This window comes from Dermacentor variabilis, chromosome 3, assembly GCF_050947875.1.
Source record: "Dermacentor variabilis isolate Ectoservices chromosome 3, ASM5094787v1, whole genome shotgun sequence".
Taxonomy (NCBI): domain Eukaryota; kingdom Metazoa; phylum Arthropoda; class Arachnida; order Ixodida; family Ixodidae; genus Dermacentor; species Dermacentor variabilis.
Genome location: NC_134570.1, coordinates 181,808,795 through 181,825,437, shown reverse-complemented (window position 1 = coordinate 181,825,437; position 16,643 = coordinate 181,808,795). Strand labels below are relative to the sequence as shown.

The 16,643-nt window shown below is 45.9% G+C and overlaps 1 protein-coding gene across 1 annotated transcript in view; it reads right to left on the bottom strand.

The window, feature by feature from the left end:
* Window positions 1-16,643, bottom strand: part of LOC142574349 (alanine aminotransferase 2-like) — a 173,436-nt gene that overhangs the window by 118,230 nt on the left and 38,563 nt on the right. The window contains exon 3 of the mRNA XM_075683453.1: window positions 12,824-12,926. Coding sequence (XP_075539568.1) covers window positions 12,824-12,926 — 103 coding nt within the window. The remainder of the gene's footprint in view (window positions 1-12,823; window positions 12,927-16,643) is intronic.

Below are 16,643 nucleotides of genomic sequence, written 5' to 3'. Positions count from 1 at the left end.
ATCTTTCTTTTTCAAATCGTCGACAGGCTAAGCCCAAGGGTTGTCTGATGGCTGGATGATTCCTTTGCGGAGCATTTTGTCCACTTCTGATTGGATGACTCGAGGTTCAGCATGCGATACACGATAGGGGCTCCGACAAATAGGATTCTCGTCTCCAGTGTTTATACGGTGGTGAACCACAGATGTTTGGCCTACAGGCCTGTCACCGGAATCAAAGATGTCACTGTACGATTCAAGCAAGCAGACCTATGTCCGTGGCCTGTGCAGAGGTGACGTCAAGTGCAATCATTTTCGCGAAGTCATTCGCTAAGGAACCAGAGCTGTGAGCTGCAATTGGCGCTAAGAAACCACTTTGCGCATTCAGACCCTCAATGTCAAATTCGAAACCAAAAGAAACGCTGGCCAAGAACATGCCGGCCGGAATCACTTGAGGGCACAGGCTGAAATTCAGAAGCGGCAAAACGACGTCGTTATTAGTAACCGTGACGAGCGTATACGGAACAGCAACGTTCCGGTTCAGAAGCACGTCGATGATGGGGCGAAGGATATATTCACTGTCAGAAACCTGTGGCAGGGCGGTCATAGTGACGTAAGTAACTACCTCAGGTGGCAGGCGCACATGGTGAAGCGAGCACAAGTGCGGTGGGGCGCTGGTCGGAGGATCGGCGAGTTGAAGCAGATCTAACTGAAGAAAGCCGGTCGCGCAGTCGATGAGAGCAGAATGAGTGGATGAAAAGCCCAATCCAAGGATAACGTCGGGAGGGCAATTGTCGATCACAGCAAAGAGAACAGAAGTAGCGCGGCCGGCTGTGCCTTAACGCGCAGGACACGTTACAAGAACAAGCAACACGCCGCCGTCGGCCTCACGAAGCACTCGGGCAGCTGCTGGGCTGAGGACCTTCTTTAAACGTTTATGTAGGCTCCAGTGTCGTCTAGGCTCCAGTGTCGACGAGTGCTTGGACAGGTGCACCGTCTATTTTAACGTCAACTACACTCCTTGTGGCCACAAACAGATGATTTTCTGCAGTAGGAGGGAATGCAGCACCACTTCCGCGGGCTGCATTTCTTAGTTTTCCGAAAGGGTGCGGCCAAACGCCCCAGGGGACGAAAGGCAACGTGGCTGCGGCGAACGTGAAGATGGTCGATGTGTTTGCTGTGAATGAGAGTGGTGTCCGCGCGGCGATGGTGAGCGACTGTACCACGTGTTCCTAGCAGAGTTGTCGGCGCTGTTGGACTCTCTGGTGGGCGAATCATTGACCTCAAAACGGCTCAGGCTGGTCGGCGTGCGAGGTGTTGAAGGCAACGAGTTGCGACAGTATCGGGCGACATGACCAATGCGGCGACAGATGAAACATATCGGCTGGTCGTCCGCAGTTCTCCAGCCAGTCAGGTTGTGATAACGTGGAGAGAAGCGTCGGGGTGGAGTGAAAATAGCAGAAGGGCGTTGGTTAGCTCTGGGATTGGCGACAGCACGAAAAGAATGTAAACCAACGTTGTCAATTATCTAGCGAATGATGGCTGTAGGAGAGGAACGGAAAAAAGTGGTAGCATAACGGCTACGCGATCAGAAAGCTGCGGGCGCCGTCGCGTCCAGTTCACGTCGAACGGTTCGCACCACGTCCTCTGATGGCGACGCATGCTGCTGTGCAGGTGTATCTTCACACGTACATGTTGCGGCAGTATTGGGAAATGTGGCGGATGGTTGCATGACGCCTCGGCGTTTGGCCTGCTCGAATTGTCGGCACTCTTTAATGATAGCGTCAACTGTAGAGCGCCTCTTGCACATGAGCAGATTAAAGGTGTCGCCAGCAATGCCCTTAAGCACGTGCCTGACCTTCTTAGCTTCTGTCATGTCGTGATCGGCTTTACGAGAAACTGCCGGCATGTCCTCGATGTACGAGACATAGTATTTCGTGGGCGATTGGGCACGGGAGGCCATTTCCTGCTTTGCGCGGAGAATTTACGGCCGGCTGGTTTGCCAAACACCTCTGTGAACTTCCCTTTGCATTGCTACCAGCTGGTTAGCTCCTGTTCGTGGTTTTCGTACCACACCTTTGCCGTGCCTCTTAGGTACAACAACAGGTTAGCTAGCATCCGCTTAAGGTCCCATCCATTGAATACACTCCCGCGTTCGTACATAGCCACCCACTCTTCAACGTCGGCGCCATCGGTCCCGCAGAAAGTTCCAGGATCCTTGGGTTGCACAACCACAACCGAAGGTGATAGCAATGTAGCTGACGGCGGTGACGTTGGACGTGGCGACGACGTTGATGCCGCGTGCTCACCGTCATTCATGGTGCTGACGGTGATGCGACGTCCACTGCGGAGCTCCGCTTCCAGCCGTGGTACTATGCACCTCCCACCAATAGCTTACGGGGATGTTGGAAGTATAGAAGAACTGTATTTACAATATATATGCAGATGAGTAAGAGTAGTTAAGGTGGCTAACCACCAAAAACACGCAGCAGCGAGCATCTCCGATCTTCTTGCTCTCTTTTCTGTCATGCTTCCGTAACAATATTTTCGCAAACAACGGTTCAATTTTTTTTAATTCTTGCTTTTCCTTCCGGTTTGGCAGTTGCCTCGGCTCTTCCATAGTAGATCGCTTAATTTTCCAAGGCCTTGCGACTCTTCTTTTTAGTTGCCAATTTTGCACTAATATTACTGTACAATTACGGAAAATCCAGACGAGGTAACGGGTGATATTTCTATTCGTCATGCGTCTAACGGTTATTGCAGGGTTTGATGATGGACGGTCTTTCACAGGATTGTGACTATGATGTTTTCAGATTGAAAGACTATACCACATACTGCGTAAATAGGCAAAATGTCCGTGGTGGTGGTGTTGCACTGTTGCTCAGCAACAATCTAGAAGGTCAGTTACTTGAATCGTACACAGTAATAACCCGAGATTATGAAATTCTGTCGGTTTGTACGCAAAGCACTGTGTTTTCTGTATGTTACCGGCCTCCGGACTGTAATATTTCGTCATTTGTGGGGTTCTATCACCTGCTTATGGCTTCTGTTGTTGAGCGTCATAATCAGAAAACGTTAATAGCTTGCGGTGATTTTAGTATTGACATGAATATTCACAGTCCGTCTGCTAGATATTTTAATAGATCCATTGTGTCTAATGGTCTTGTTAACCTGATTAATATACCAACGAGAGTCACAAGTGAAAGCCATTCTGTGCTTGCTTTAATTATCACTAACTCTATGCAGACGAACCCGGCGTGGTTGCTCAGTGGCTATGGTGTTAGGCTGCTCAGCACGAGGTCGCGGGATCGAATCCCGGCCACGGCGGCCGCATTTCGATGGGGGCGAAATGCGAAAACGCCCGTGTACTTAGATTTAGGTGCACGTTAAAGAACCCCAGGCAGTCGAAATTTCCGGAGTCCCCCACTACGGCGTGCCTCATAATCAGAAAGTGGTTTTGGCACGTAAAACCCCATAAATTAATTAATTAATCTATGCAGACGAATGTTATTTCGGGCGTTTTATCGTGTTCCATTATGATCACCTTCCCGTGTTTGTTTGCATAGAGAAGCCTGGTGCAATGGGGAGCGAATCTACATCAGTCACATACCAAGCAATTAAAGAGACATCACTGACATCCTTCGGGGACCAGCTTGTGAAAATAGATTGGAGCAAGATAGCTGAACTAGATGACGCAGATTTAGCCTTTAATGCGTTTACTGATACATTTAAACAAATTTATCATCACTGGTTTTCTCCTGTGACCCGCATAAAAAGTCACAAAACCCGCAAGCCCTGGATAACGTTAGAGCTCCGCGGAGAAATACAAACCAAACAAAAGTTACATAGAAATTTTTGTCCACTCGTCAGGCTGAGGACCTTTCGGTGTTTAAGAAATACAGGAATAAATTGACTAAATAACTGCGATCTGCAAGAACTTCCTATCACCTATCACTTCTATACGTCAAGAATGCTCGACATAGTGCACTATGGGCAAGATTAAATACTCTCTTACAGCGTAATAGTGCACACACTGCATTAACCGCACTAAATATTGATGGAAAGGAAGTTTATGGTTTGGAATTGGCTAATGTATTCAATACGTTTTTAACAAACCTGCATACTAGCGCTGCTCAATCAGATGCCAGCAAATACATGCACATTCGAAATGATGAATCAGTCTTCCTGCATCCTGTTACGGAAGGTGAAGTATTGTAAGTAATAAGAAATCTCAACAACAGCAGTAGCTGTGATATTGATGACGTTCAAATTCGGCCAGTCAAGCATGTAGCTGATGTTATGGCTCCCATTCTTGCTCACATCTTTAACATCTGTTTAGTAACTGCAGTTTTTCCCAAAAAAATGCAATTAGCGAAAGTCGTTGTCCTTTTTAAAAAGGGAGATCGAAATGTTCTTGGTAATTACAGACCAATTTCAATTCTGCCAGTGTTCTCAAAAGCCTTTGAAAGAATGTTTCATCTAAGGCTAACTTCATTCATAAATTTACCCTGCTAACACCATTTCAGTTTGGCTTCTGCAAAGGCAAATCAACTAAGTCTGCATTGCTCGAACAAAAAGAATATATATTAACACAACTAGAAAAGAAAGCTATTGTCATTGGTGTGTTTGTGGACTTTTCAAGGGCTTTTGACCTCGTGGACCATAAAATACTGCTTAATAAATTTCAGCACTATGGTATCCGAGGGAAAGCACTATCATTATTGAACTCTTATCTATCGTTTAGACAACAAGTGGTATTAATTAATGGCAGACTGTCTGAACCGAAACCTCTCATGTGCGGTGTCCCTCAAGGAAGTACGCTTGGACCTTTGCTCTTCACATTTATATAAATGATATAATAAATATTAACTATGATGCAAAGCTTGTCATCTATGCGGATGGTACAAGTCTATTTTTTGCCGGTAATAACATTTCCGAACTTATTGATCAATGCAACGTTACCATGAAAGCCCTCGAGGATTAGTCCATTGCTAATTCAATGAAGATAAACGAGGGTAAGACTAAGGCAGTCATTTTCAAACCAAAAAATAAACTTATCCCACCACATGAAGACATTATTTTGAATTCACGTCCCGTAGAAATAGTAGAGCAGTTCAAATGCCTAGGGGTTATATTTTCGTCCAATATGTCATGGGGTCATCACGCTAATTACGTCTCAAACAAAATAGCTCAAATGACTGGCGCTATAGGTCGTTTAAAAAACATCCTTCCTAAACAAACTAAAATGCTGATTTACAACTCGATATTCAACTTGCATTTGAATTATTGCCAGTTAGTTTGGGGTACCACAACCTTCACTAACCTTGACCGTATTCACCTAACCCAAAAGAAAGGTATCGCCGACATGTGTATAATACGTCATACCGACATCCAACTGCAGCTTTATTTAGTCATTCTAGAGTGATTAAAGTACATAACCTCTATAAATAGCGTCTCAGTGTCATCTTTAAATCGGAAATTACGAATAACATAACCAATCTCAGGAAATTAGCAGAACTAAAGAAAAAACATTAAGCTATCCAAAAAGACATGGCGACGAATGGATGGTACCGACACCTCGACTTAAACTTGGACAAGAACCGCTTCACTATATTCGTTCATCTCTTCTTAATGGTTATACTCTCATTAATTTTGATTTGTTTTCTTGTTCGCACGAAGAGCTGCATACAATGTGTTTAAATAGCAAGGTTTGAGTTTACTTGTGTGCACGTATTGCCGATTCGTGTATACTTTAGTGATTACTTGATATACTTATCTGTTTGTTTGTTTTTTGTACAAGTTCTACTACTGCCTCCCTGCTGAACATTAGGTTTGTAGACTTGTCAAGCTGCCCTGGTGTAGCGTTTTTCTGCAACCCTTCCATCTGTATTGCAAGATTGGAAATAAAATTGTAAATTGAAATTTTATTTCCATCTTGTCTAACTCACATCACGAGATTTGGTTCCTAGGAGCTGCCAGCGTCGCGAAGAGCCGTCACTCGAGGAAATAATGAAGCAAAACGAAAAGTTAAACGCAACTGGCGTTTTCTGCGGCCACAACTCGCTCCATGAGCATACAGAGCAGCTGACTACGAAGTGAGTCCCATTCCTGGTTCCTGGATCAGTCTAAACAAAGAAGGTTGAAGTAAGGAAGTAACAGGGATGCGCGTGACCGTTGCAATAGAAGGGGACAACTGAACACGTGTTGAATTTATAGCACGGGCATCGAATCTGTGAGAAAACTGGCCTTCACACCTGAGGAAATGCTGATAACTACGGCCATCCAAAAGGAGTGAAAAAGGCAGCAATATGTTGACCGCCGAATAGCTGTCGAGTCTTTAGGTTAATTTGGCAGCGCTTAAGGATTGTGTGTGAGGAGTGGTGCCGTTGACGAGGGAGGGAGGTTAAGTCGCTTAATTTCGTGCCCCCTCCCACTTTCTGGGCACATGCCTGGTGAATGGGGAAGCTTACAATAGGGTTGGGCCAAATGAAATTTGGGATTGGGTCAATTTTAATTTTGGTGTAGGTTAGGCTTCAAGTTTGGAGGTGCGCCAATTAAAATTTGGGGGTGGACCAACTTGAAATTTGGACATGGGTCAATTTCAATTTCACGGTGCGCTAAATGAACTTGGAGGGGGGCAACATAAAATTTGGATGTGGCTCAAATGAAATTTTGGGGTGGACCATCTTGAACATTGGGGGTGGGCCAACAAGAAAAGTGGGGGTGGGCCAAGTTAATTTCGCGGGTAGGACAACTTAAATTTGTGGGTAGATCAACTTTTTGGCCACCCAAATTTGCATCTCGGCCAAGTGAACCTTGGGAGTCGGCCAACTTAAATTTGGGGTATGCTCATGCATGCTTGGATAGTGCAGTTAGACAGTGCTGCTTCTTCATTCGTTTTATGATACCACAAGGAAAGCGTGAACGCTTGCGCAATAAACAGCGGATGCAGAAGGTTGCACTGAAGCAGGGTGTGAGACCGGGCTAGTACTTGTAGACCGGTACAGTACTTCATCATCATCATCAGCAGCAGCCTGGTTACGCCCACTGCAGGGCAAAGGCCTCTCCCATACTTCTCCACAACCCCGGTCATGTACTAATTGTGGCCATGCCGTCCCTGCAAACTTCTTAATCTCATCCGCCCACCTAACTTTCTGCCGCCCCCTGCTACGCTTCCCTTCCCTTGGGATCCAGTCCGTAACCCTTAATGGCCATCGGTTATCTTCCCTCCTCATTACATGTCCTGCCCATGCCCATTTCTTTTTCTTGATTTCAACTAAGATGTCATTAACTCGCGTTTGTTCTCTCACCCAATCTGCTCTTTTCTTATCCCTTAACGTTACACCTATCATTCTTCTTTCCATAGCTGGTTGTGTCGTCCTCAATTTGAGTAGAACCCTTTTCGTAAGCCTCCAGGTTTCTGCCCCGTAGGTGAGTACTGGTAAGACACAGCTATTATATACTTTTCTCTTGAGGGATAACGGCAACCTGCTGTTCATGATTTGGGACTGCCTGCCAAACGCACACCAGCCCATTCTTATTCTTCTGATTATTTCCGTCTCATGATCCGGATCCGCCGTCACTACCTGCCCTAAGTAGATGTATTCCCTTACGACTTCCAGTGCCTCGCTGCCTATTGTAAATTGCCGTTCTCTCCCGAGACTGTTAAGCATTACTTTAGTTTTCTGCATATTAATTTTTAGACCCACTCTTCTGCTTTGCCTCTCCAGGTCAGTGAGCATGCATTGCAATTGGCCCCCTGAGTTACTAAGCAAGGCAATATCATCAGCGAATCGCAAGTTACTAAGGTATTCTCCATTAACTTTTATGCCAAATTCTTCCCAATCCAGGTCTGAATACCTCCTGTAAACACGCTGTGAATAGCATTGGAGATATCGTATCTCCCTGCCAGACGCCTTTCTTTATTGGGATTTTGTTGCTTGCTTTATGGAGGACTACGGTGGCTGTGGAGCCGCTATAGATATCTTCCAGTATTTTTACATATGGCTCATCTACACCCTGATTCCGTAATGCCTCCATGACTGCTGAGGTTTCGACTGAATCAAACGCTTTCTCGTAATCAATGAAAGCTATATATAGGGGTTGGTTATATTCCGCACATTTTTCTATCACCTGATTGCTAGTGTGAATATGGTCTATTCTTGAGTAGCCTTTACGGAATCCTGCCTGGTCCTTTGGTTGACAGAAGTCTAAGGTGTTCCTAATTCTATTTGCAATTACCTTAGTAAATACTTTGTAGGCAACGGACAGTAAGCTGATCGGTCTATAATTTTTCAAGTCTTTGGCGTCCCCTTTCTTATGGATTAGGATTATGTTAGCGTTCTTCCAAGATTCCGGTACGCTCGAGGTCATGAGGCATTGCGTATACAGGGTGGCCAGTTTCTCTAGAACAATCTGTCCACCATCCTTCAACAAATCTCCTGTTACCTGATCCTCCCCAGCTGCCTTCCCCCTTTGCATATCTCCTAAGGCTTTCTTTACTTCTTCCGGCGTTACCTTCGGGATTTCGAATTCCTCTAGACTATTTTCTCTTCGATTATCGTCGTGGGTGCCACTGGTACTGTATAAATCTCTATAGAACTCCTCAGCCACTTGAACTATCTCATCCATATTAGTAATGATATTGCCGGCTTTGTCTCTTGACGCATACATCTGATTCTTGCCAATTCCTGGTTTCTTCTTCACTGTTTTTAGGCTTCCTCCGCTCCTGAGAGCATGTTCAATTCTATCCATATTATACTTCCTTATGTCAGCTGTCTTACGCTTGTAGATTAACTTGGAAAGTTCTGCCAGTTCTATTCTAGCTGTAGGGTTAGAGGCTTTCATACATTGGCGTTTCTTGATCAGATCTTTCGTCTCCTGCGATAGTTTGCTGGTATCCTGCCTAGCGGAGTTACCACCGACTTCCGTTGCACACTTCTTAATGATGCGCACAAGATTGTCGTTCATTGCTTCAACACTAAGGTCCTCTTCCTGAGTTAAAGCTGAATACCTGTTCTGTAGCTTGATCTGGAATTCCTCTATTTTCCCTCTTACCGCTAACTCATTGATCGGCTTCTTATGTACCAGTTTCTTCCGTTCCCTCCTCCCTCACCCAAACGTAGCGCTTAGCTACGTTTGGGTGAATGTCTCATTTCCCCTTATTAATTACTGCTCTCTACCTTGCTGGTTTCTGCAGAACTCTTACGTCAGAAGGTAAAAAATAATCCTTGCCTTGGGAACTGAAAATGTCGAAAGACGAAGGCCGCAAATATATATCAGCCGTGGAAGTGCAGCGGTAGACCAAACGCGTCGACTGTCATCAGAAATGATGAAAACCTGAGACAGACCGGCAGCTTCAAGAAACAGCGCCGCTAGGACTCCATCATTGAGTCCTAGCCTACACACGGATGTTCTAGCATTTATGGCCTCAAACCCTCATGCAAGCATGCGGGACGTGACCGCCCAGGAACCAATTTTCAAGTCATCCGTTCGGAGGATTCTTAAAGAAGGCCTTTCACTCTTACCACCTTAACGAACACCAATGCTTGGAAAATAAGGACTTGTAGAATCATCTAGATTTCTCGAATCCTCACAAAACCCGATGAGTCACCGGACTTCTTCAGCAACCTGATGTGCTCAGGCGAAGCCAATTTTCACAGAAACGCCCAAGTAAATTCGCATAATGCACACCATTGGAGTGATTACAATGCACACTGAGTAAAGCACAATCAGCGCGAGAACCTGTGGTCGTTCAACATGGGGTGTGGAATTTACGCCGGTGCTATAATCGGCCCCATCTTCTTCGATCACACACTGACTGGACAGCGTTACGTGGATAAAATCCTTGAAGGAGTGGTGGATGAGTTTCGCAGCGAAGTCCCGTTGTCACGTCTTTCGCTTCTGTGATGTCAGAATGATGGACCACCAGCACACAGCAACACGCCAAGCACGAAATTGGCTTGATGCGACTTTTCATGCGCAATAGATTGGAAGTTACGGGCCTGTAAATTGGCCGCCCAAGTCACCTGACCCCTTTCCACTGGATTTCTTTCTTTGGAGTTATGTGAAAGATCGTGTTTAAGTGATCGAGGCGGACGTCAGATTACCTCAAGACAAGGATAACGGATGTCTGCCGTAGAATTCGAGCGTTGGTCGTCAAGAAAGTCACTGGAGATGTGATAAAGCAGACTCAGTACTGCCTAGCTGCAGAAGGAGACCTATTCGAACACGTCCTCTAGGCAGCAGCCGGTGTTCAACGGCACTACGAGTTCATAGATAATAAGGGCCCATTGAAATCTGATGTATTTTTTTGTGCAGGCCAATTCGGCAAATGTATAAGTGGGTATTTACTTTCTTGACCGCATAGGTTTTGTTTTTCCTCAACACATGGGTCGCTTTTCGGTCTGTTCGTTTCGGTTTCATTTTGTGTCATGAACCTGTTTTGCAGCTTTGGTCCAAAGCAAGTCTATGGCGCGAAATATAGCTGTGCGCGCACTCTGTTGAAGCGGTGGGAACATGTTATGTCTATTACATTGCTTTTCGCGTTTCGTGCGTGGTCAGAGCGGCGCTTCGGCCACGTTGTCAAGGTTCCTTTTTATGAATGCGATCAGTCATCCTTGAGATACAGATAAGTGTGAAGTTGAGAGGAAGGAATAGCTGCAAAGCCACGAAACCACCTGTTTGTGCTCCTTCTGTACCATTATCAAGGTGATGCGCAGTCTCTTCGGGTTTGCGACAGGCAATGCAGTTACTTTCAATTAGCTTATTTCAGGGCGCTGCTTTAGGATGCTGGTTGGAGCCCAGTCACGCGGTATTTTTCATATTTCGTGAGGTTTGTTGGCCAGACAGAAAAAATTGCTCGCAAATGGTACGTCGCTGAAAACACAACAGTTATATGTCATTGGGGGGTACCTGGGGGCGCCTAGAAATGCCTCTTTGACACTTTCATAATTCGAACAGTACTTCTCGAATTAGATTATTAATTACAATTCTCGAATAAATTTTCAGGAACGAAAGAATCACTGGCGGGTACTCAACTGTACTGGAAACAATATGCACTAGGCTTTCTTCGAGTAACGCAACTGCTCTGTTTTTAAGTCTTGATAGAGTATAGTTGGGCGCCCTGTATAATCACTCAGTAACCGAAATGAGACCAAGCTGGATGCACACCAAATCAGAATCAACGGCAGTCATGTGCAGGAGCGCTTAAGTTCGGACTCACATAGAAATAAAAATAAAATATTATACAGAGGCTGCAGTTCTGACGCAAAATCGAAGCAGTATTAGTGATAGCGAAGTATACGACAGTTACACGAAGGAAAATTACACCACCGAGAGACGCCACATTCTTGGTGGTGGGAGAAGATTGAGGCTGTGAAATTGAACTGTCTTCAACTATGAGGTCTTGTAAATTCTCATATAAGGCGCTCATTTTGGTGAACAATTCTTCGAGACCAGACGAAGCTTTTTCAAGTAGAAGAATCTATGTATACATATGAGGCTCCGAAAGCTGGTCGAGCCCTAGCCCTCCTCACCCCCTAGGAAAAAGGAAAACTTTCCGCCTGTGTGCCATGCTCTTTTTAATGGGCTTTTTACCGCTCCCTTTCTATTCCAGTGAACTTGCCAGCATCTAGCATCAACAAGATCATAGACCAAAGCTTCATTACACTAGCCGTGCTGTGCGCGCGGGCAAGCTTCTCAGTACGCGCTTTCTGCTGCTCGCCGAACATCGAAGCCCCCACGCTGTATCGGAAATCTTTCTCGCGGAAGTGCTTGCTGCACACCCGAGTTGTAGCCGAAGGCTCTTTGCCAGTTCTGAGTTTTGTGATGCAAGCTTCACGCAGCTTCTTGTCCTAAGGCTATGTGTGAAAACTGACACCGGGCTCTGTTGTGTACGTCCGGCCCTGCGTCACCGAGCAGTAGCACGCCATGTTCCTACACTGTAAGGTACGTAACAGCGCAACACAAGACATGGACAAAAGCAAGGTAAAAACGACGACACGGCGCTTTTACCTTCCATATGTCCGTGTCTTGTGTTACGCTGTTATGAACCTCACAATGAATTCTAACCAACTGGCCCAACTTGCCCTCTTCATGCATGTTCGTCCATGTTGGGTGCCTTCAAAGGAAGCCACTACCTATTATAGTATCTTCAAGTACTGTTAAGCACACACCCGAAGCGGGAAAACTTCCCCAATTAATCAGATCCACTGCGCAGACGACACTTAGAACAGTAGTTTTCAGTTAGCTCCGGCGCTTCCGAAGCAGCCGACGCGGCCGCTCTTTTAACGTGATCCCTCATACCATGTCACGCCGACGGCGGCTGCTCCAGCTCAGGCATACTAAACAGCATATTTTGAGTCTGTCATCATTATAAGCAGGGTAACTGCATGAGACAACCTCATTTCTGTAAGATCAGTTTCCTCAGAGGCCAGCCCTGTAAACATTGATATTTTTTCGAGCAATATTAACTCCACTGAAGCATTACCTATAGGGCAGGTTTACCCAGCGTGTGAGAATTTTGTGCTGTTTGCAGTGTTATACATTTTGTAGCTTACACTGTATGTTACACGGTAATGGATTGCATGAATTATTTGGCGATTATTTGTAAGAAACAAACCACTCATGCGTGAAAACTGTTAGTAATTTTATTTTTTATATTCTTGGCACATTACCAAAACTTAGTGACCGTAGGCTCAATCATCACTGCAACGCTTCATTTTTACCTGAATATGACAGTAACTTTTGTGAAGCACTTTCTTCCTGCATGCCTGATACCTTGCCTTTGCCGATTAACGCGCGAAAAAGAAAATTAGCAATAGGTAAATATGTAAACTTGGCTCACCAACAGATCGACCAGGGCACTTATCGAGTATTTCTCGCGCCCGCTCAACGACGTCCTTTGGCATGTTTTCAGCAACTCCTGCATGTGCGCACACGCTGAGTACCTGCAAACAAGTCATACAATTTCACAGAAAGCAGTATGAAATAAAAAGTTAAATTGTCATTTAGAGGATTCAGTACGTTTTATTCGTCCTTTCTAGACTGCATGTCAAAATTGAAAATGCCCCGACGACGCTGAAAATAATTGAGCTGTTTTAGCCCCAAGTTGGACAGCGCAATTAATTTTGCTTGTCTCGCACGGCAGCTGTCAGGGCAGTATCTCACCGAAAAAAAGTTGCCACACTAACTTGTATTCTGAAGCCAGCATAAGCCTGAAATGCTGCTTTATGTTTTGAAATCGCTGTGGGTGTTCTGTATTATGTCCCAACTACAGGATGAATCCCATGTGTGTGCAGGTCAAGGTGTCTCTGCAACATCCCTGATGTACCTCTACTGGACGAAACATTGCGATTTTTCAAGAGTGAGAAGCTTGTGTTTCTTCCGCAGACGTCAGGGAGCTATTGCACAATGTGCCGCAAAGAGGTGTTCTCTCCGAAGTGAAGGGCTTCATAGAATGCATTGACATGTATAGGTCCATCGACTTAAAGAGTTTCTGATTACTTTTGTGGTGAAATAAGCGCGCACTGAGTGTAAAAGTGAAATGCAAACTGAGCGTAAGCATTTTTTCGTGCTTATTGAACGGGTATTTGCACTCTCTGTTCGTAAAATTCAAAGAGTGTGCGTTGAGACAAAACCAATTGTTGTGTATTGGCGTGCCCGATAGTCCTGAGACTTTACGATTTATTCATTGTGCCAGGTGTCCGGCGCATTATGCCCAATTTAGAAACAGAAGGCGTCAAAAAGTGCTTTAGATTTGCTGAGGATTCTGTGGTGAGAATTTCATGAGCAGACTTCTCTTCAGCAAGGAAAGAAGGCATAAAAATTTACTGGACTTCCACTCTGTCAAGAAGGATAACCAGCGAAGCTCTATTGGGATGACTATATTACAACTATATTGATTTATATTCACTGCTATTATGCTATATTGATTTAATAAAGAGAGATATACGTAACTTTGTGTTCTTTATCGCCTTTATTTTGTCTGATTAGTTACCCCAGTGACCATAGCTTTGTGGTCGCTGTGGTACACCGCGATTAGTTCTACTGCTACGCTATACAAGTTCTTGACAAAAGCTAAAATTTATAAATTACTGGTGTCGCTTGGTCCGCACATTGGTGTCCGTGTTGAATTCAATTCCAAACCGTTTCAACAGGAAGGGTACAATGCATGCACTGAAATATCGGCGCGCAAGCGGACATGTCACGTGGTGTTTTTTGTATTTCGCGGGTATCATCAGTAAGCTGAAGAACAATAATACTTAATAGATCTAAAGACAGAAACTGTTTATTCCGACGTTTTGCAAGCGGCTTTGCAACTTTCGAGTTGGAATTTTTTCCCTAGCTTTGTTGATTCAGAAACTGGTTAATTAAACTTGACTAATGATATAATTCAGCAAAATACAAAAATAGCGTGCATCGGCATATTTCTAAACTCTGGTTAAAGTTAGCTGAAACACCCTGTATAAGCAGGAAATGCGCGGCGTGTATCACTCAAACAATGTCTCCACCCTTCACGGAGAGGCGGGCGAGAAGGACAATGAGGCAGCCAGGTGCGGTCGACATTCGTGAGCTATTGTAACGTCGTAGTGACGGTGAACACCTACAGTGCAACAATCGCAAGTGACGAAACTATTGTTGGGTGAACCGGAGCTTAGCATGACAAGCAGGTAACACTTGGCACAATGGCAGCGGCCAGCACACTCGTCGATCGTCGAATCTGATATGCGGATCATTTGCGTCGGTTTTATACCTCATTCGTCGATGGTTCCCGCGTAACGTCGGAGGATCGTTTGTAGCCAGAAATAAGATCAATTGAGCTTTCCGCTTAGTTCACATTCGCGTATCGGGGTGCAAACCCAAGCTGGGGGAGCTATAGCGTAAAACTATTCCAAGCATTTCTATTGCAATTCTGCCACCGGCCCATTGCGATTGGTCAAAAACTTTTTTGGACCACCCTCACTTCACCTGCCTTTCACGCGACGTCACGAAAACCGCGATAGCTCTCCATCTGATGTGACGTGTACACACTGATTGAGCATGATTTGACCGAAGAAAAGAAAAATAGACATTTCTGATTCGACGCCTTTTCGCCATTAGCCCTCTGCTATTGGTCAAAAGTTTTCGGGCTGCACCCACTTGAACTGCCTGTCACGTCAGTTCACAAGGCCGAAAAAAATCACCGCGTCAAAGTAACGTGTACGCGTTAAAGATGCATTAATCTTTTACTACATCTCCGAGATTACAACAACGTTCTGCCCCATCAAGGGCACCGACAACGTTCCAGCCGACTTTCTGAGTCGCGTCAATGCAGTCTCTACGTTGATGTCGGAACCTTTCATCATCGATGTCAGCTTACTCGCCAGTCAACAGCGTGACGACACCGAACTTCGTACACTCCGGAATTCGTCAACGTCCCTGAAATTGGAGGACGTGGTTGTCACTACAGATGGTACGTCCGTCGTCTGCGACACGTCTATCGACACACCTAGAGCATACATTCCGGCATCCCTTTGCAGACAGCTTATCGAAACCGTGCACAACCTGTCGTATCCTGGCGTACGCTCGACACAGAAGCTTCTTTCCAGTCGTTTCGTTTGTCCTCAGTAAACGCGCAAGTTCACGGTTGGGTTCGCTGCTGTTTGTCGTGTCAACGCGTAAGATCCAGCGTCACCCCATTCCGCCTGCCAAGTCATTTCTTCCACCGGACGCTCATTTTGACCCCGCACACCTGGACCTCGTCGGCCCTCTCGCACCTTCGAAAGGTTACTGCTACACAGAAGCTTCGCCTATATGTGACAACTCAGCGCCCACTGCGGCAGCAGCTTTCGTGTCTACATGTATAGCAAGGTTCGGCTACCCATCCACAATATTCACCGATCGCGGTCGGCAGTTTGACTCAGCACTCTTCAACGAGCTACTCAAACTACTCGGAACCGCACGTTTTCGCATGACTGCTTGCTACCCGCAGTCCAATGGCCTAGTTGAACGTTTCACCGGCATATCAAGGCCTCCTTATAGCGCATGAATGAATCGCCGGAGAAGTGGGTTCTACATTTGCCTCTCGTCTTACTTGGCATCAGTGCCGCACTCAAGAGCGACCTAGGTTTCTCCTATGCTGAGCTAGTCTACGGCACTCACCTACGCCTTCCGAGCGATTCCTTTGTCGCCACCACCAAAACACCTATGCCATCATCTGGCGACTACGTTGCCGAACTGCAAGCTTTCTTCAGCCAGATACGCCCCGTGCCTATACGTTCGCAAGAAGCAAGGCCTGCGTACGTTTCTCCCGCACTCGTCTCTGCTACCCACGTTTTCGTGTGTAACTGGGCGGTGCGGAAGCCTTTGCAGCCACAGTACTCAGGGCCATGTTGTGTTCTCGAACGTCGTCCGAAAACTTTTGTCGTGAATGTCAACAGCCGATCAGACACAATGGCCCTGGAACGTCTCAAACCCGCCTACATCGAAGTACCCATGTCACCGGCCCCACAAATGTGTGACGCAACCCGTACGCCGCCTCCGTACGCGACACCCAAGACCAACGCCAAGACACGCCGCGTCACGTGGGCTTTCCATCGTTCGTCGAATATTCCTTCTCTCTAGTGGGGAGCACTCTGTAGCGGCACAGCATTGGCGTCGCGTGAGAATTACGTAGACGCTCGCGT